The sequence below is a fragment of the Aquila chrysaetos genome, chromosome 1 (genome assembly GCF_900496995.4).
Source record: "Aquila chrysaetos chrysaetos chromosome 1, bAquChr1.4, whole genome shotgun sequence".
In the NCBI taxonomy this organism is placed as follows: domain Eukaryota; kingdom Metazoa; phylum Chordata; class Aves; order Accipitriformes; family Accipitridae; genus Aquila; species Aquila chrysaetos.
In genome coordinates, this window is record NC_044004.1 from 14,527,390 (window position 1) to 14,548,442 (window position 21,053).

General features: G+C 39.1%; 1 protein-coding gene across 1 annotated transcript; it reads left to right on the top strand.

Annotated features, from left to right (window-relative positions):
- The first annotated feature begins 1,761 nt into the window (after positions 1 to 1,761).
- Positions 1,762 to 16,731, top strand: OTOP1 (otopetrin 1). Its single transcript, XM_030028625.1, has 6 exons — positions 1,762 to 2,089; positions 8,536 to 8,672; positions 10,442 to 10,500; positions 12,109 to 12,239; positions 14,549 to 15,495; positions 15,881 to 16,731. Exons 1-6 carry the CDS (start codon positions 1,804 to 1,806, stop codon positions 16,049 to 16,051), a joined length of 1,731 nt encoding a protein of 576 aa, XP_029884485.1. The 5' UTR covers positions 1,762 to 1,803; the 3' UTR covers positions 16,052 to 16,731.
- The last annotated feature ends 4,322 nt before the right edge of the window (positions 16,732 to 21,053 follow it).

Sequence of the window (21,053 nt, forward strand, 5' to 3'; positions counted from 1 at the left end):
TATTCTTTAAAGGTTACATTACATAAGATAAAAGTAGGACTTGGCATTTCCATAAGCTTCTGATAATGATGGATGTAGCTCTGAGCTAGAGGAGGTTGAAGTCTTAACTGTTTGCCTAGTCATGCTTTTTATTTATACTGCTGTTACGGGCCAGACAGAGACATAGGGCTAGCTTTCAGTTAAGTGCATTTTTCAAAAGGAAAATTTGTAGATGGCTTAAAACACCTGTTTATTGAGAACAGGCCAAAATGAATAAAGGACATGAGCTACTACTTCCGTATGCTTACCTAAATAGGTGATTGTCCAGAATTCACTCATTCTACCCTTCTGCCATTTTGTTTTCCTTCCCCATTCTTTAAGAGGAATCTGAATGTCAGAAATTTACATCTAAGTTCAGAAATGTCCTTTGTTACTTAAGGAAAAAATTCTATTTACTCATTTCTGGCTTCAGAAGAGAAAAAGCTTAAAATCTCTTAAGTTTTGCCAGTGGAAGTAGAGTAAAATAGGTGCTGTCTTTTAATTTCTCCCATTTTTTTTATGTAGCTGAATTAGTGGCGTAATTTCATGTGAGACGTAGGTCACTCACTGTAAGAAACAATGCTTTGGATATTCGATATGCTACCGACAGATACAGGGTAAAAATGTAAGACCTGCCTGGCCAGAACAAGGACCAGTCTGTCTTTGTATTTGGCCTCCAAGCTATGGCTAGGTACCTGAATACCTAGAATTAAGAGAATTCATGCTGTATGCAAACAAAATGCCATTTAAAATATGTAGTGTTTTACACTGGGCTAAATTCCTCTCGGCTATAAGGCAACCCCGACTGGTGCTCCAAATCTTGAGGTTTGCATACCTTAGTATCTTATGGCCATAGGTCACAGTTGCAACTAAGCAGTTCAAATAAAAAAAGGTCAATACTTAAAGTGTGTGTAAAAATTGGGAAGACGAATAAACAAGAAGGGGACTAAATCCTGCAGAAGTCTTTGCTACTTTGAGCTCGGGAGTTGCTACTCCAGCTAGCAATCACTACAATACTCTGTTGTCAGAATGGGACTTGCTAAAACGATAAGGTAAATCGCTGCCTTTGAGAGGTCTAGAAAATCCCCGAAAACCAAGGTTACTTCCCACCGGTGGAAGTGCCAGTTGCCAAAAAGAAGCTGGGCTGTGGGGCCCGGAGGGGGTGATCCCACCGCCACCCCCGCGCCGAGGAGCTGCAGCACCGGCGCTCCGCTCCCCGGGCTGCAGGGCACCGCGGGGCGCGCTGCTCCGGCCCGTCCTCGCTTCCCCTGAACGTCTCCCTCGCGGGGGCTGGTCCTCGCCTTCCCAGCCAGCCGTTAGCGGTCGGGGCTGTTCCGTTCCCCGCTCGCCACCTTCCCCCTCTCCCCTGCCTAGGGAACGTGTCCCGCCGCGCACGGACGGAAGCTCCGTGTCCCGCACGGCAGCCCGCCGCGCAGGGCTCACCCGCGCCTCTGCAAGGGGCACGGCCGCCTCCTGACGGGTCCTCCGCCGAAGAATTTCTCCCTGACCCCAACCGCGACCCTAGCTGGTGGCTGAGACTAAGGGAAGCCCCCCCGCCCCGCAAAGCCTCCCCAGCCTTCACCCCTCGAAGCCCACCCTCCCTGGCGGAGCCCGCCCCCGGCAGCCGGGGACCCCCCCCCGGCCCCCCGGCGGGCAGCGGCTGCCCTCGGCGGCCCCGCTCCGCCCCCGGCCGCCGATGGGGGACGGGCCACCAGCCGACGGCCTCGGGGCTCCCCGGGGGAAGCGGGGCCGCCTGCCTGCAGCACCTGGCCGGCGGCGTGGGAGATGGAGAAAGCCGCCGGTTCCCCCTCCGTGGGCGGCAGCTACCCGCAGAAGAACGCCGAGATCCTCAGCAGCCAGTACGGCATCAACCTCTTCCTGGCCGGGCTGCTGCTCACCTTCGCCTGGGCCGTGCACGCCGTGGGCATCAGCAAGAGCCACCTGCTCTCCTACCTCATCACGCTGATGCTCATCCAGCTGCTGTGGATGCTGTGGTACCTCTGCAGGAGCTGCACGCAGAGGAGGCTGATCCGGGACAAGGACACGCACGCCGGAGCCCGCTGGCTGAAGTGTAAGTACTGGCCGGTGGCACCGCGCACGGGACATCCGTGCCGTCACCCGTCTCCGCTACCACTTTGCTACCCTCTCCGTCCCTACCAGGAGGCATCCTGGTATTCGTGAACTTAACGCACATGCAGCGCACTCTAAAGTAAATATATGCATAAGCTGAACATACGAGGAGATTGTATGGGAAAGCTGTTTGCTAAACATCCTCACTTGCCAACCTAGCATTTACAGTGCTGAAAGCTCTGGCGCCTTTTTTCCCTTACCGGGCTGGTTTGGCGACACTTGAAAAATAAAATATAGCTAATGGAAGAGGCAATTTTGTTGGTGTCGTGCAATTCTTTTGGAGGAATTATCACCTTTTCCAGACAATGTAATGCGACTCACTTTAGGCTAGTACCAGTCAGAAAGGTCCTCAAGTGCTCTCTGTACCAATGTGTATCAGAGATTCCCATTTATATGTGTCCAGTGATGCCTTAGAAACATCTGGAGTTAGACAGAAGAGGACAAAATCCCTGGCCAGATCAGGTTGTAGATTAGTACATAAAACATGTAAGCAAGGAATCTAAAGCTAGAATTAGCTTGTAGGAAAAGTATAAAAAGTTGCAAGGGTAGTGGAGGGATGTGATGGCCCTTATCTGCAGAGTCAGGTGTGTACTGGAGTGAGGATATAAAGGTATATTGAGAGAAGGTAGTTGGAGAGCACATCACAGAGTCATAGTGACAGGAATGCTGTGTTCTGGGTCCTGAGAAAAAGAACATGCATCAGCACCGCATAGAGTAATAGGCAAGCCCAGTTTTACTGACCTCTTTTCCAGTCTCGGCACTGTAAATGATAGGTTGGAAAATAAGTATTTTAAGTGGAGTGCTATAAGACAGCTTTTCCATAATGTTTTTCCTACCTACTAGCAATGAGACAATAGTTAATTATCACAGCAGCTAATGAAATATCTAAATGAAAATCCTAATAACATCTAAAACCTGATTATTTTGAAAAGTAAGGTCGTGTGGTGGAAATTCAGTTTGTTCTCAGTCTCAGTGCTTGTGTATCTTTCATTTTCTTTGCAACTGTTAACAATTATGCTGTATGAATTGCTCAGGGAAAATATTTTTTTTTAGTGTCTAACATACAGCCATGGTCTGTAGACTCTCCCCTGAAATGTATGGAGTTCACGTACCAACTGTTGAATTGTTCTCCTTGGTTATTCACTGTTTTCCAAAATGATATTCAGCTCTCGGGCATTTTTCATTTATTAGCTTATGTGGTTTACAACCTCCTGAAATTCATTAATGCAAGGCTTAATTTGATCCCATTTTGGACCAAGCTATGCTTTTGTTACTCAGAGGGTAGCTTTCCCCTCCTAAGTATGGAATAAATACTGCTTAACATGGGTAAGTACAGCAGGACCCCCTGCCCTTTTTCTTTTGGCACAGCATTCACAGCATTTCATTTGTCCTACAGGATATAAGGAGTCGCAGAAACTTAGAAATAAGATACTGGATTGAACTACTAGGTTACCTTATCCATTTCTTTTACCAGCACAGGATGGCTCTTTGTACTAGCTTCTCAAGTGGTGCGGCTTCCACAGCTTCTCTTGGATGTCTAGGCTGCAATTCAACAAATTCGCCCTTAGGGAAAGACCTACACTTTCCTATTCTTAGGAGTTTCTTGTAGTTACAACAAGCCTGTACAACTCCTTTATCCTCTGTTGGTAAAAGAAAACTTATTTGAGCTAAGGAAAAACTCAGGTGGCAATTCCTCTGCCAAGATCCCCCTTGCCCTCCTCTTTATCAATGGTCTTGTCATAGAAATCTTTTATCTGAAAGACTAAAAGTCCAAAAAGGAGGAGGGGGGGCAGGACAAATTTTCACCCAGTCTTTCCACAGGAGACTCTGCAATTTTTTACTAGCTCTATCAGCTGTGTCGTGTTTTAACCCCAGCCAGCAACTAAGAACCATGCAGCCGCTCACTTGCTCCCCACCCTGCAGGGGGATGGGGGAGAGAATCGTGGGAAAAAAGTAAAACTCCTGGGCTGAGATAAAGACAGTTTAATAGGACAGAAAGGAAGAAAATAATAATAATTTGAATATACAAAACAAGTGATGCACAGTGCAATTGCTCACCACTTGCTGACCGATGCCCAGTTAGTTCCCGAGCAGCGATCCGCATCCCCCCAGCCACCTCCCCCCAGTTTATATACCAGGCATAACATCCCATGGTCTGGAATACCCCTTTGGCCAGTTTGGGTCAGCTGTCCTGGCTGTGTCCCCTCCCGACTTCTTGTGCCCCTCCAGCCTTCTTGCTGGCTGGGCATGAGAAGCTGAAAAATCCTTGGCTTAGTCTAAACACTACTTAGCAACAACTGAAAACATCAGTGTGTTATCAACATTCTACTCATCCTAAATCCAAAGCATAACACTATACCAGCTACTAGAAAAAAAATGAACTCTATCCCAGCTGAAACCAGGACAAGCTCCTTCTGAAGAATATCTCCTTGCTCTCATTGTGAAAGCAAATGTTCTTTTATAAAACAGCGTAAAATTAGTATATTTTCATTCTTCCCTTCTAACTGTGAATATCGTTTTAGTAAAAGTGGTGGTAACTGGCTACTTAGAGCATTTTGCTGTGACAAACGTTGAAAAAGAATGACTTAACAAAAACCTCCTGTAGCTGAGTCCTTGCACACGGTTAACAACGCTAGAAGGACACATAGTTTACAAGAATTGCTCACAGAAAGGTTTCCTTGAGCATTTTTGCAACTGTGTGAACCCTAGAGTACAGTTGTCTTCCCATTTGTGTGGCAGACCAAGAACTGCTTTTATAGTCTGAATGTGGGAAAAGTTTCAGGGAGAGCTCTGTCTTTAATAAGGTACAGTTATCCTGACCCAAATAATCACAGAGAAGCTTAGGAAGTCCTTTCCTTGACATGTTCCAAATGTTATTTCCCTGAGTACCCTCTCCGGTTAGGAAAAGCTCTCTGACCATTATTTGGAAGTTCAGCCAAGTGGGCCAGAGAACTCAAAATGAAAAACAATTGGCTTCACAAATGGCTGTATTTTATCATGTTCCCCAGCAGCACAGCTTCCGTTTAAAGCATAGACAGCTACTCAACTTACAAAGCTGTTGGCAGGCTTCAACTTGTATCTTTCTACTGCTTGCATTAAATTATCTATTGTTTGAACAATATTTTAAGTTTAGAGAGGCATTTTCACAACTGCATCATTATGGCTTTTTTTCTTCTTGATGGTTAATAGAAAGAATTAAGTCAGCACTTAGCAATACTGAAAATCCTATTCTTGATCCCCTAAGATATACAGGTTTCAATGAACATTTGAACAACCCCCCCCCCTTTTTTTTAATAATACAGTGCTCAATAGCAATCATTTCATGTTTCTTTAACTTTCAAATAGAAATAGCAAAAAGTGGAATTATCTTCCTTATTTATAATTACTGATATATATCTAGTATTTAGTATTAGTACATAATACTGAAGTTTCTATCAGGAAAAGTTAACATGGAAACCATTAGCAAAGTGTATGTATGGTTATTATAGTTGTGCTTTGATTTTTGATGAAGGAAATTGGTACAATCATTCTCTTTTGAAGTCCCTTAAATATGCATGTTGGACACTTTGTATATGCTTACAGTGTGACCACCTGAGTGATTGCCAGAAAAATCTAGATATCATTTGAATAAATGAAATAATCGAACAATAAAAGAAAGAGTCATATAAAGTCTTCTAATCCCTGGAGGACAATGGCAAAACTATTGATTCCAGTGGGAACAGATTGAAGCCCATCAAATCTCTGATGGATGTAAAGAAAACATTGAGAGATACTAAGGCATAGACCAAAATACTCAATGTGAAAGAAACTTGGGGGCGGCGGAGGGGGGACAGTGTCAGTTGGTTGTTTTTTTGTTGGTGATGGGTTTTTTTCCTCCTCAATGGTCTGCTGGACGTGGATGTAAAACTGTAAAACTACACAACTGAAATACTGTTCTTGTGAAATGGAAGCAAGACAGAGTGGAACTACAGTACAGGTCATCCTTGTAAAGACAAGATGCATGTACGGTGCAAGAGACAGATCACTAATCTAAGATATGTTTCCTTTTTATTTTTGTGACTTTAAACCTGAGATCCTTGCCTTGCCTCGCCTTGCTTCGCCTTCCCTCTTCCCATTTCTCTAGTTAACAAGTCCCTTGTGATGCTGTGCTGCTGAGCCACTCTCATGAGTAATGGAAGCAAGGATGCAGAACTTTTACATTATAAAAGACATTTTCCACCCATTTTGCTCTGACATTACTACTTCACTAAAGCAGTTCCTCAGGGCTTGATCCTGCACCATGAATTCATTAGGAAATTATCTTTCTAGTGTCACGATTGGGGAATTAAATACTTTTCTAAAATACTCTGTAAAGTCAGCATATGCACAACAATTCACTGTAGAGTAATTGTGGAAGATTTTTATAATCTTTTTGCTTCAGAAGATAGCATTTTCCTTCTCATTAAAACAATTATAATATCCATTAAGTCCCTAAGATTGACATCTTTCAGGCAAATAGTGAAACAGGCTGAGTTTCCTGCATACTTTCTAAATAAACCATGAATCACAGAATCAATCATAGAATAATTTAGGTAGAAAGGGACCTCTGGAGGTCATCTAGTCCAACACCTTGCTCAGAGCAGGTCCAGTTACCTCAGGTAAAGTTATTTCAGAAGAAAATTAACAATTCTAATTTATTTTAGAATAATTTAAGTTCTTTAAATAAGGAAGGAAACGTATCATTTGATCTCAAGAGTAGCCTAGAATTTTGCATTTTGTGATGCTATTTTTATTTATCATGAAAATGGCATATCTATTTAAATGTGGGTTCCAGTCCTGTTACGTGTGTTAGAAAAAATACAAATTAGCTGACATAATAAGCATAAATAAAAAAATGCATAGGATTATACACATGAATGAGGTACAGAGCTGAGGTTTTAGATTTTGAAATATGAAGGCAAAAATTTCTATCTCGTGGTAGAAATTACACTGCATCAGTAATTTGACTGGTTTTATTATAGAGACATTGTAAAACAGAAACATAAAATGCTACTGGAATTCATACCCTTGTGGTTAAAAAAATTTCTGAAGTCTATTTTTGTTTAAAGGTTTTGTTTAAAGGTTTTAAAGGTTCAATGAAGTAATAAAAAAATACATTGTATTTTTATAATTTATACTTAAATTTTATCAATGCAGATTTAACAATAAATGTATTATTAAATAATTAAATTAGTGTTGTATTTTATTAACACAAGTCAAGTTGAACATGTGGTGCTTATAAGGAAGTTGAGCTGTGCTCCCTTATAAAGGATAAATATTCATCAAATTCAACACTAGTGATGTTGTTTACTCTGTGAGGAATTACGAAGAAAGATTAAGATACTGATGCTGGTCTGTATCTTAAGGTCCAGTTAAGGTCCATGGATAGATTTTTATCTAGTCTTAATTCAAATAAACCCAAATTAAATCCAGTGGAAGCTTGTTTGAATAAAAGCCTAGAGAGAAAAAAAACAAAAAAAACCCAACCAAACAAAAACAAGGAAATGAAGACTTTAGAGTTTGGTTTAGTCATTTTATTGCCAGTTGTGCTTAATCATATGGGTACAAACCCAATAATTAATAATATACATTGTGTTACCATATAGCTTTCCAGAATGAGTTGTAACAAATATTTACATTCCTGAAAGAAAAAAAACAAACAAACAAAAAAAAAAAACAAGGGGAAACATGTAGTTTGAAAGTTCTTTAGTATACAAAACATGTATTTAGCGAAACATGTTAGGGTTTTTTGTGTGTGTGTGAAATAATAGGTACAGAAATGAAATCTTTGGTTCCTTTCTAGGAGAACAAACCATACAGCTCATTGTAGTTTTGGCCTCTGAGTTAAAGCGTAACCTCCTGAGCCAGGGGGAAGGCATACCGAGTGATTGTGTTACTTCCCACTGTTGAGCTCTTGGGCCAGGAGACTGTAACACGATTGTTCGGCTCCCTGGAATTGTATAGTTTGCTGTGTGGCTGTATAGAGCATTAATTCATGCACTGTATGGCTGCTTCAGTGCTACCGTTACTTGAGAGGCTGACCTGGAAGGAGCTGGGAGCCATCTGCAAGGTGCCGAGTGTCTCCAGCTCCTGGCCATGGCTGGGCTGGCTCCTCTATGCTGGCTGCGCAAGGCGTGTACGGGGATGTGCTTTTGTAACGTAGTGGGCAGAGGTTTTCACAAATTAGAGGGACTTATTGCAGTGAGTCAATCATCTTCATGAACATCAATCTATTTTCATTTCGCTAAACAAGAACACGGGTATTGATGGACTTTTATTTCCCTAAGCAGGTTTTAGCATATTGGTACAGATTGTCTCTAGACACTGTAACTGTACATTGATGTTTTCTAATATCTTTTTCATTTGTAGGTGGGATTACATTATTTGCAGTGATTACTTTAATTCTGGACTCTTTTAAAATTGGATATTATATTGATTTTTCAAACTGTTTATCACCAACTGAAGGCATTTTTCCTGTTACGCATGCCGTGCACACCATCTTACAGGTAAAAGTCATTGGTTGCAGTTTTATATTAAATCTGTGTTTCTTACCAAAAATATCTTTTATCTTCTCATCATCATTGAATTTTACACTAGTTTAATTTCCAAGCATATCACAGGATACTTTTGAGGGCTAAATTCTTGTGCATGTATATCCTTTCTATATGTAAATTCAGGCTTTGCAACCTGAAATTGCTCAGCCGTAAAACTCACATGGGTTAAAAAAAGAAATAATCAAAAAGTGCTGTCCTATAGTTGAAGTTACTTGCTTTTTTTAGTTTGAGTTACAGATGTAACTTTCAGAATTTTCAGGCTGAAATGAGCAGCTTGGCTAAAGACAATTCACTTGTTTCTGTATGTAGGACTTGCCACACAAGTTCAATTCAATCTGTCTATCCTGATGTCCTGTTGTGGTTAGGGGTGGAGGTCTGGTACTTCAAAGGGACAAAACCCTTCCCATGTATTTAGCTTGTTATAAAATACTTGCACATCTTTCCTATACCAAATGAACATGCATTTTCCTTCTAGAAGCATTTGGTTATGCTTATCAGTGGCTGCACACTAGCAAACATAGTCAGTGACTCTGGTAAAATATTCCAGCTGCTTGTTTATTTTAAGGCTTTGGGTCTGTATTATACGGTGAGATTCCATAGCTGATTGTTTATCACGTGAATTCCTCTGAGCCCCTATCCGCAGATTTGTAGGAAAGAAGAAAAGAAAAAGCCGCTCAACTAAGATACTCAGTTATAGTCAGGTAATTTAATGCACTTTCCAAGATTATTAAGTCATTCAGAAAGAAAAGAAAGATTTTCTGAGCAGTTGTGGTTGCATGTAAGTAAGCATTTGAACAGCCTACGTTCTTCTACTTTCTGTAACAAAAAAAAAACATTGAAATTTAAGCAGTAACTCTGACCTCTTCTATCTTTTTCTCTGAGGGTGAAATTCGGGTTTGGTTGAAGTAATCTTAATTTCACATTCTTGTAATATCCACTCTCTATGTCTTGCAACTCCTTTGCTTTACCTCTGAAAAACAAACCAAAGAAATCAAGCCTTTTTTCCCTGCTGATCTGCACGCAGCATTCTTCATTGCATCCAGTGACCCTGAGCTGACAAGGTTTCCAGCTACTGTGAACTGGAGTGTGGAAGAAACAGTGTATAACAATGCTGAACAAAGGGAACATGAATTCTAATTTAAATTTTACATCACCCAGTGTTGCTGAATTTATCATCTACTTAGCTTAAAATAATGAAATCTGGAATGTTAGCCTGAGCAATCAAAGAAAAAGTAAAAAAGTAATTTACCAGATACCTTTTACCTAAGACAAATCTTCTCATGTCTTTGAAACACAGGATGAAATTACAGCAGAGAACATCCCTAATTATGTGTCATCTAAAAACTAAAGGATTTGTTTTCTACAGAATATGTGTCAGATTCTGTTGTATTTTACTCTAATGAGGCATCCTGATATGTGTCATTAAATTAATAAATATATACGTACTGCACCTGTGCAAGCAATGAACTAACATGTACCTACCCTTCCAAGACAGGCTGTGCATTACGCTCTTTTGCAGGCAGAAGTCCCTTTGAGGCAGTGATTACTCTGTGAGCAAAAATTGGATTTTATGGTATTTCTTTACTTTACTGACTTTTCTGTTCCTATTTCCCCCCACTTTCTTGACTCTAATGTCTGAACAGATATTCAAAACTCTTCCTTTTTGAGTGTCACACATGCTCATCAGTGTAATGACATTTCTCTGTATTCCTTTCATTTAGGTGTACTTTCTTTGGTGTCATGCAAAGGATGTTATCCAGTCTTTCAAAACACTTGAAAGGTAAATTGGATCTGATCCTCATCTGGAATGCTAATAGGTGTAGGTCTGCACAGTGCTTTAACACCTACAGTTCTACTGTATGAGGGACACTGAAAACTGATTCTTCTCTTAATCATGGTAATATAAATAAAAAGTAACTCTAATTTACCCAAGTGAGAAGATAATCATCAGTCTGAATGATGTTTTTCTTATTTAAACTGTGCTTATATTTTGTAACATACAACAGTCACAGAATAAGTATATTTTTCTCATGAGAGAGGAAAATGGGCAAGGTATGATATCACAGTGTCACCTGCTTTTTTTGAAGGAAGGAAGCAGTGTGTATGTGTCAGGACTATGCACTATGTTTTCTTTATTTAGCTACTGAAAGGGAATCTGCGTCAGCAACCTGCAGTCAATGCAATACATCTGAGGTATTTTATATTGTTTTTTATGGAAAGCACTTTTTGGAACTAGATGCAGACATGCACATTCACTGGGAAACAGAAACTCCCTGGTGGTATCCCATACACCCAAATCAGTAAGGGTTGTGCACATTTCTGACACCAGAACTTGATTCTTGCAGTGTAAGTGGTGTGTCCTCTGAACAGCTGAATCCATACATTTCTTACAGAAGTGAGGACTAGTCTTTGAAGCAGCAGAGCCAGCTCTGATGTGGTTTTGGTTTTGTAAGTGGATTAATGTAGATTAATCTATCTGTACCTAGAACATAAACAAACAAACACGGTAACTTTTACAATACTTATCTCAAATTATCAATGAGCTGGCCAGTTTCCATAGGAAGTAAAAGAAATTTCCTCAGACACATCATTTATGGAGAAGGTTCTCCTTTTGTTTTGCTCTCTTGGGTAAGTGTTCAAGCCTCATGCCAATGAGGAGAGAGATCACAGGAGGCTTTGCAATGTCAGCTGGTGAAATCAGCTCTGTTTATCAGTAGAATTTTAAAAATCCCTAACTGCAAATCTATCAGTGAGAACAGTGCAGTAATAAAGAACTGTTTCTTGGTGAAAGAACATTACCAGCCTCAGGTGCAAAAGAAAAACGCCTGGCTTGTCAGAAACCAGGAGTCTCAAAACCACGTGGAGCCCTAGCCTCACTGTACCCCTAGTCTGAATGGGATGAAGCCCTCTGTTGGCTTCAACTCTCTCCAGGAGGCAAAACCACACGGACTAGAAGCTAGAGAAGGCGGTGGTACCTCTGAAGACAGACCAGCCACAGTGAGTACGAAGGAGCACCGCCAAAGGCTGTGAAATACAGCTTGCAAAACAATTAACCCTGTTCAGACTGTTCAATCACTGTCATTAACATGAAGTTTGTCCAGCCCAAAGAATAACAACCAGCACATAAGGGAGCATAACAAATAATAACAGCGTGATATTAATGGTTTAATACATTAAGCCACTGTGTTTCTATAAAATTTTGGAAGTCTAACATTCATTGTGCTCCACTGAGGAACATCTTTAGAGAGATCGGTTATGATTTTATTTTCCCTCCGCTGACAACTAAATAGTGCCACGTAGCATGTCTACAGAAAGTTAATCCATTTTATTTAACATACATGGAGGTATACTCTGTGCGGATTCCTTCAATAATTACCTTATTTTGTAGGTTTGGGGTTATCCATTCTGTGTTCACAAATTTACTCCTGTGGACAAATGGAGTGTTAACAGAGTCAAAACATCAACTGAATGAACATAAGGAAAGACTAATCACGCTTGGTTTTGGGAACATAACAATAGGTAAGCGAAAGGGTTGGTACATTTTGGAATTCCTGCTCTAACATGCTCTCCTACAAAATACTGCATCACTGTAGGAGGGAGCTGAGTCATTCACAACTATGTCAGCATAGTCATTCCCAGGCAAATGGTAGTGAGCTGATACATAGTCAGTTCAGATCATAACTAAAATGTTATATGATCACGATCATTATCATATATGTGATCCAGGTTGTCATTTTCTTTGAAGTTCCAAACAAACAGATTTTTAAAAACATTTATTCTGAGGAATAACATCACTGAGGAACCCCTTTATTAGTAAATCAGAAGTAAATTGAACATAGCAGTTTTAAAACCAGAGTTTACTATTTACTAAGTTATTTGTAGAAAAACAAGAGTGGATAATCCAATCCTGCAAATCCTTCCCAGGAGAGTGGTTACATGTGTTGTGTGGTCCTATGGGATTCAGTGGGATGGCTCAGAGGGATAGGGGTTATCCATTGGTGCTGCTTTACAAGACAAGGGTTTTGGTCTGGGTGGTTCTTTTTTTATAACAGACCATTTTCTCCATTAGTAAGATGATGCAAATTGTAGCCAACAAACATTGAGTATAACTGCTGGGGATGCCTTCCACTTTCAACGCCACTGAAGCATGGGGAGATTAGGAGTGCTTAACTTTAGAGAGGAAATAAAAGTTCTCAGCAGCTATAAGTAATTTTCTTTCCATGAAAAATTATCAGTGCAGCTGATAAATTTTGATTGTGTTCACAAAGGAAAAGACAGCTTTTGAAGAGGAAAATGTATGTTTTCCCACCCAGTGAATTCAATAGTGCTTGTAACCTAAAAACTCCTGATGTTGCCTCTACAAAGCCAAATCCTGAATTAATTTCTTTCTTGCCTATTTATGGTCTGTATAAATTGAAAAATTTTAGACATTTTTAATAATTCCTGCCAAAGTTCACATATAAGTGAAAACTCAATTTTAAAATCTGTAAGATAGTATTTTCAGTATAACTGTGTCTAAAATTATGCCCACAATTTTACATCTATTTGCAATGGTTACTCTTCATATGTATCTATGGAAACTATCTAGTTTCCGTTAATAATCGGGTAGCTGAATTGATAGTTCAGAGATTTTGTAATCATGGAGCATTAGTAGAGAGCAGACATATCACAAGTTAGTGGCTCTTCTTGATATTTCTACTTGTTAAATAGAAGCAGTTTCCTTATATTATTTCCTATTATTCTGCTGCCAGAATTGTTACGCAATTACGAACAGTCAGAAATAGCACCTGAAACAAGGGGGAGTGAAGTAGTGATCCGCAAGACAAGTTTGGCATTAACATACAATCTACTGCAAAAGCAATTTTTTTCATCTCTTAACAATATGTTCTTGAGAGAAAACAATACCAACTTTCTCCTCTCCTCTTCCCTTCTAAAATTATAGAAAACAAAAGAAAAACTTCCAGGCACAAATCTTAAGATCAGTGCCTAAAAATGTGCTCTTCAGCATGTATGTTTATATATTTATAAATAAATACATTGTGAAAATAAGTATCTTTTTTTTCCACCACTGTGGACATTTCTGTTTTCTGACATTATTTGCTTACTTAATAAATGCACATTAAATATATTTATTTTACAAAGATGAGCAATTTTTCATTGAGATGCCTTAGGGGTTTACAATGCAGGTAACCTCACAGCAGAGAGAATGATTTCATAGGTTCCTCTCACAAGGAGAAGATTGATTTTTAATTTTTTTTTAACCTTAAAATTATACTGGGACATTGAGTGAAAGTATCTGTATTTACTTCACCTCTTTCCTAGCCATAAACAACTTTTTAATAAAGTGGTTTTGGCATTAGAAACCACACTAGTGTAAATAACTGATAAAAATGAGAATGGAACTTTCCTTGTTAAGCTTGTTCTTGATCTGATCCACCAATCCCTGGGCTTCTATAAAAGCCTTCTAAGCTGAAGGGCTGAGGACTCAAAGGCCTTGGGATCTGGATTTTTGTGTTATAATAAAGTATTTTGATCAAGGCCCTGCTGAAGTTTGGTGCACTTTGGTGCAGCATTTATCCATGATGTGTTTATTGCTCAGCAGCTGAGCAGTGAAGTCAGAGATCATACTTCAGTGGACATGCAAAAGCTTTGTTAGGTTAATGACTTTAACGGCGAGACCTTTTCTTAGGTGGCTAACTGGGTGGCATGGTGTGTTGTTTGACTGAATTCTTACCTTTTATGTTTTGTTATTTTATTTATGTTTTATTTATTCACTTTAAATGAGAAATCTTTATAATGCACATAACTAATCTCTCCCTCTCCTTTAGTTTTAGATGATCATGCACCTCAATGCAATTGCACAACAACAACTCTCTGCTCGGTATTTTCTCAGGGAATATATTACCTATATCCCTTTAATATAGAGTACCACATCCTAGCATCCACGATGTTGTATGTCCTGTGGAAGAACATTGGCCGCAAAGTCGAGCACCACCAGCAACACAAAACTCCATTCAAATTCCACGGCATAACTGTTGGAATGATTTTTGGACTAATCGTGTTAACTAGCACAATAGCCATAGTTGTTGTGTATTTAATTCAGATTGGACGTTCGAAAATCAAAAGTGAATTAGCACTTACTATGTTTTACTTGCATGCTATCTTTGTATTGGCTCTCATGTGTACAGCTGGAATTGTTGCCCTTCTCATCTACAGACTAGAAGATAGATCGTTGGATAATTCAAAAAATCCTGCTCGAAAACTTGATGCAGAACTGCTGGTGGGCACAGCCGCAGGGTCCTGGCTCCTCTCCTGGGGCTCGATCCTCGCCATTATCTGTGCCCAAGCTCATCCAAAATACACATGGTATAACCTGCCCTACTCCGTCCTGGTTATTATTGAGAAATATATTCAGAACCTCTTTATCATTGAATCCATACATCGTGAGCAGGAAAAGGTGAATGACGATATTAAAACTCTTCGAATAGTGACTATATCTCGGGGGAGCACTTTATCACTTACCCCCTCTTACAAAGAGATTTACAACGGCAGAGCCACTCGTGACAACGGGGAGGTACCCTGCCTGTTTAAGGGCAGTATCTGTAGGAGAGAAAATGGTGGTGGTGGTGGTGCCAAAGAAGAAACGAGTCAGGAAAATAGTTTGGTCATGCATTCAGCCTCAGATTTTTCATTTTACAGTAGCAGCTCAGTCACTAACAGCAAGAGGAGAATTCTGAAGAACATTGCTGCATTTTTATTCCTCTGCAACCTTTCGGTAAGACATTTTGAATATAATTCACAAGTTAATACCCAAAAGCTTCCCAACCTTTCAAGCCTGAGAAGTAAATGAAAATTACATGGTTCTATAGTTTGTAGCATAAGTTTTACTTCTTTTGGAAGAGTAAGTGAATATGCCGTTGGGGAACAAAGTTTATTTAAACGTGGAATCTGGGAGCCTAGGCTCCTTTTAGTCATGGTACAAAAACCCTAGCATCAGCGGAAGCTGAAAGCCTCTTCCACTCGTGTGCCCCAGTAGCAACAGGGAGGGTTTTCTTAGGGATTTCTGAAATCAATTTGTGGTTCGGTGGGGTCACAGTCATTAAGGGCTAGGGACTCGTATCGCTGGTGATTAATATTGGCCTTGCGTTCTTTCCTTGCAGCTCTGGATACCGCCGGCATTCGGGTGCCGCCCGGAATATGACAATGGACTAGAAGAAATAGTTTTTGGCTTTGAACCCTGGATAATTGTTGTGAACCTTGCGATGCCTTTTTCTATTTTCTATCGGATGCATTCAGCTGCCTCACTCTTTGAGGTCAATTGTAAAACATAGATCATATACGGTCCCTCAGTGAACAATTGATTGAATAATTAATTAAATAAATAACAGTTGAATGAGTGGATGAATGAATGAGTGAACATAGCAACAGCTGCTCAATAAATGGAAGATTCTATAATTTTTTTAAAAAGAAGGGACCATAGCTAATAGCATGTAATTATTTTAAATTTTTCTTCCACATTTTTTGTTATATATGTGGTGTTATTGTATAGGTACACTTTTCAGAATCATATTAGTGTTAATATGATTAACACTACATAGTAAAGTTAATTCAATCTCATTAAGCTTTGTTTTAGTCATCTGGGATTTGTACTCTATATAATTTGTATTGCTTTGTTTTCATTCATTGTGGCTTGTGAAAGGGTTTTAAAAAAAATTCTGTATGACTTAGGAGGGGAAATCCCAGGAACAGCTGAACTGAGTGATACTCCTGAATCACAGAGATACTATGAAAACTCCAACTCTTAATTCCTAGCTATCTTTTTATAGTAAAACCTGAAAACATTTGCTATTTAGTTGGGATGTGGGAATTATTTTAAACTTCCTGAATACTGATAAAAAATCGATATATAATTGTTATTTTCTTAACTATATAGCAAGAAATCCAGGTAAATAACATGTATGGTTAGGTGTCATGTTGTATATAATATCTTCTGATAAAATATATTTCTATTAATGCACCCCCCTTGTCTTTTATTTACTATATGACATAACTGAGAAATAAAGTTAATCCTTTTACTTAATTCTTTATTCACGCATCCTTGAAATGTTTTAGGAGAGAAAACTAGTCTTATAGCTTATGATTAGGTATATATGTTCTGTTGCCAGAATGGTATATATTCCTTGTACTTTTTTTTAATGAGCTGCTAATTTCTTTGTAGTTCAGTCTCCTGGTTGGAAAATAATCACGTCTTCATACAGGGATGCTGTAAAACATAGCTAATACCTCTAGAAATCCGGAGGGCCCTTGGCTGAGGGTTTTACATGCGTGGTTTACAAGCTGTTAGAACATAATCTCAAATCCCTAGGATATTTAGTTGCCTGAGTTCTCACAGAAAGCAGTGAAAAGTTGGGTGCCTGAATATTCTTAGAATCTGCACCTGTAAGATTGAAAGACTGGAGCAATGACCAGAATACTAAAAGGGAGCAACAGATCAGTTATTGGATAACCCTTGATAACTCATTAATGATCTAGTCCTAAGTCTGGTGGGTCAAGGGCTGCAAAATTTCTGCCGCTAGTTCCTAAAAGGGCAGTTATACAGCTGTCACCACCATCTGCCTGAAAGCAGTCATATTTCTGCGTGGGAGAGGTCTGCTTCTGAGGCAAGATTTCAGCAGTCTTGTCTGCTCTCACGCATCAGAACAAAAATTTTGGCTTTATACCACTAGATGGCAAACACAGACCATGCCATAAATTGCCCGGTTACTTCTAGGAGTTGCTTCACATCATAAGTAATCTTCAGTTCTATTTTGTGGTACACACAGCCATAACCTGCCTAGGAATTTTTGCTACCTTCTTCACCTGTTGCAAAACCCAGATCAAGTAAAGCAACTTTGATCTGAAGTCTGAATTACATGAACCATCAGCGAGGCTGAGCATGAGAACTCCTCTGTTCCTCCAAAGCATTTTCAGTTGTTCAGTTGTAAGCGTTTTTTAAAAGAGTCACCATCTGATCACATTGCTGTAATCTCTGCCTTTCTGTAGGGCTGCTTGTCATGCTCTTCTATCACATCTCTATTAGTTCTTACATTCATTCTAGACAGTAACAGTTTCTAGCTTTCCCCTTGAACACAGTAGCTTGATCTCACCTACTTCCATGCAAATACCAGCTCTAATCACTTCACTGGGTTGTCTCTCAGACTGGTTCCATTTTAAGTAGAGTGAATAGGTCCATCCAGATAATCAAGTAAAGCTTTAATCTTCCTTCCAAATCAACTCTTGGACCAACTCTCCAGCTAATTCTGGTATCAAAAGAAATTAATTTCATTAGGTAAGCCCACAAATTCCACTTCATCTTTTAAGTGCTCATAAAGATGGCTAGAGGAAGTCTATTTCTTCTTCCTCTCCTTCTGTGGAATGGGTTCCCTGTCATTCTTCGGCTAGAACTTGTGCTCTTTAGCTAATTTCCAGCATTTGTGTTCAACCAAAGCAGAGCTAGCTAATCTCTAGGGCCAAGAAGGGGCCATATGCTCTATTACAAACACAGAGCACACATTTGGAAGTTTCAGAAATAAACAACATCCTTATTTAGTTATATTTCATCTGCAATTACTTACCCCTTTCTGTTTCTTAACATTACTGTTGAAGTAATTTCATTTGTTCACAATATTAAATTGATTTTGAGTGCTGAAATTGAAGTTTATTCAGAAAAGTGAATTAAGGCAGCACTCTGGCAGTGAGCAAATGCTTTAAACGTGCTAATGGGCAGAGAGATTCTATTCCGAGCTGCACTGATGAAACCCCGCTGACTTAAATGATTCTGTTTCAGGACCAGAGACTTGATTTTGTCCTGAGAATCTTAAGAGGTTTTCACGATAGGACTTCTCTCAAAAATACTGTTTGACCCAAATGCAGACTATTTTATGGAAGCGGGTCTTAGTTTAACTACTCTTGAAGCAATGGTGAGTCATGAAGTTCTGAACATTTTAGAAACATAGATTTTTAAGAAACATAGATTTTTGGACCAGGAAAAAGAATAAGATTGTGTAACATGGTGTGACCTCTAGCTGTCTGATCCATGCTAAACCTGGGCTTTCTCAAACAACTGCCTTCAAACTTCTCTTTTTTGTTTTTCTCTAGCATATATTGACAATACTAATTTATCAGAGGTTTTAAAATATAAGAAATAGCATGAAGTTACCCCATTTCTGCCTACCTATCTGCTCAAGCATGTGACAGGAGGCAGGAGAGCTGGCTTACCCAGGGGACAGGACTAAGAGTTGCTCATCGTTATGTTCCTGAGGTGCCTCTAGGGAGGAGTTTGTCTACTTTGAGATCTCTAGGGAATGTCATTGAGACCAATTTAATATTACTTAAAAAGAGATTACTTTTTAAAGAGAATTTCTTCAGACAACTCCAAAATGCACTTGATGTGTAAAGGATTCTGAATTTTTGCTGCATAATCTTAATCAGGAGGCTATTCTCTGATGTTCATCATATCCTTCTGTTAGACTATTCCACTCCTGCCCTTCCTCCCTAGATAATTTTATTTATTTAATAATATATGCTTGGGTAGCATTTAAATTCATATATGTACAGGAATAAAGGCTGCTAAGGTGCAGGAAGATTCCTACAATCCTCAAGCATTTGCCTGAAGAGTCAAACTTGCATGACCATAGATTTTTCCAAGTTGTTTTTTACTATCAGTGACACTCTGAGATGAAAGAAGGTGGAGGAGTCATGGTCAAGTCTTTCTAAAAGAACTGAATTCCTTTTACTAGTATTTCTCAATACTTTGAATTTCCTCTTTTAATAACTTAAAATTTTTTTTCCAATAACCATTTTGATAATTTTGGAAATATTCCTGTGTTGTGTGGCCCGCTTGTGGTCCATAGATTTTGAGTGGACTATAGCAGTGCAGAGAAGTAGATGGCTCCAGAGAACAGCAGAGGGAAATTATCCAAGTAATTTAAGTATATGCTTCTTTTCACTGACTAGGGAATTAGAGGTCCTTATGAGGATAATTAGTTAATTTAAAAAAAAAAAAAAAGCTGACTGTCTTTTCCATTGAGCAGCATGTAATAAATCCTTCAAGATCTAATCAGCTCTTTCCTAAGTAGGGGCACATAGCATATCCTGCTTGTGTTATTCTGCCTTTTCCTGCAAAAGCTCTGAACAAAGCAGGATTTGGTTAAAAAGCAAATTAAAGATATAGTAGTTTTGTTAAGTTGTAGGCTTTGTTGTTTGCTGGAGTTGTTTCTAGCTGAAAATGAAGTGCAAATTTCAGTCATCATCATAATGTGACTAGGGTAACTTGATGACAACGTTTTGTGTAGCCAATATGAGTTTTAATTTAATTTATTACTTAATAAGATTAAGAAATGTTTAGAAATCACATTTGCAAGAATAAGGAGAAAAAGGCTTTTTAAAAGGTTAGTTTTTCAGAGCTTTCTCTAAGTTGAATTTTCTGGACAGTACTAGACTGTGGTTTTACAAATGATGCTCTCATTTTAACAGTTAACACCACTTCTTTACTTGTATCTGCGTAGGCTTGCGATGGCCCTGTTGAAGTTCTAGCAAGGCAGGTTGGAAAGCAGCCTGGCAAAACCAATGAATGCTATTTGAATGTTATATATTCTCTATGTGACCTGACAGTATGCAAAACACAGGTTGAACGGAGATAAGAGTATCTGTGCATAGTGATGTACAGATCTCCTTAAATGATTCATTTCTGGATCCTGAAAAATGAGTCTGTGGACACCATTGACCAAATGTTGTACGATGTATTATGAAAACCAAACATGCACTCATTAAATTTCACCTAAAATCCATGAAATGGAAAAGATCCCCAAACTTCAAGATTTTAATACAAACACTCATTTTTTAATTTTCCTACTTTGCTCGTCTGATTAGACATGATGCATGTACAGCTGGCTCATTGGATCACTTATTCCCTGGGAACTCTTGTCCCCAAGGATTTGGCCTCATTCTGTGCATGCATAAATAAAATGAGATCTGAATTTAAACAGAATTGAAGCAGCTGCAATTGTTAATGGGAACCTTAAAAAACAGGGTTGGCTCTTTTAGCTTTAAAGGATGAATTTGATCTTGAAGTTGATGATAGTGGGAAATCTCACTTTAATTCAATAGTCAATGGTTAGAGTCCTTTTTTTTTTTTTATTAGGAGGTGTGTTATGTCCCATAGTATTAATTTGGCTGAGATTTAAAGCAAAACTTGCAGTTCTCAATGGCATGTCTCCTGCCTTCCTCTGCTACCATTCTTCACCTAAAAGAGAACTGAGTTTCATCCCTATAAATATGTCCTTTGGTAAAATC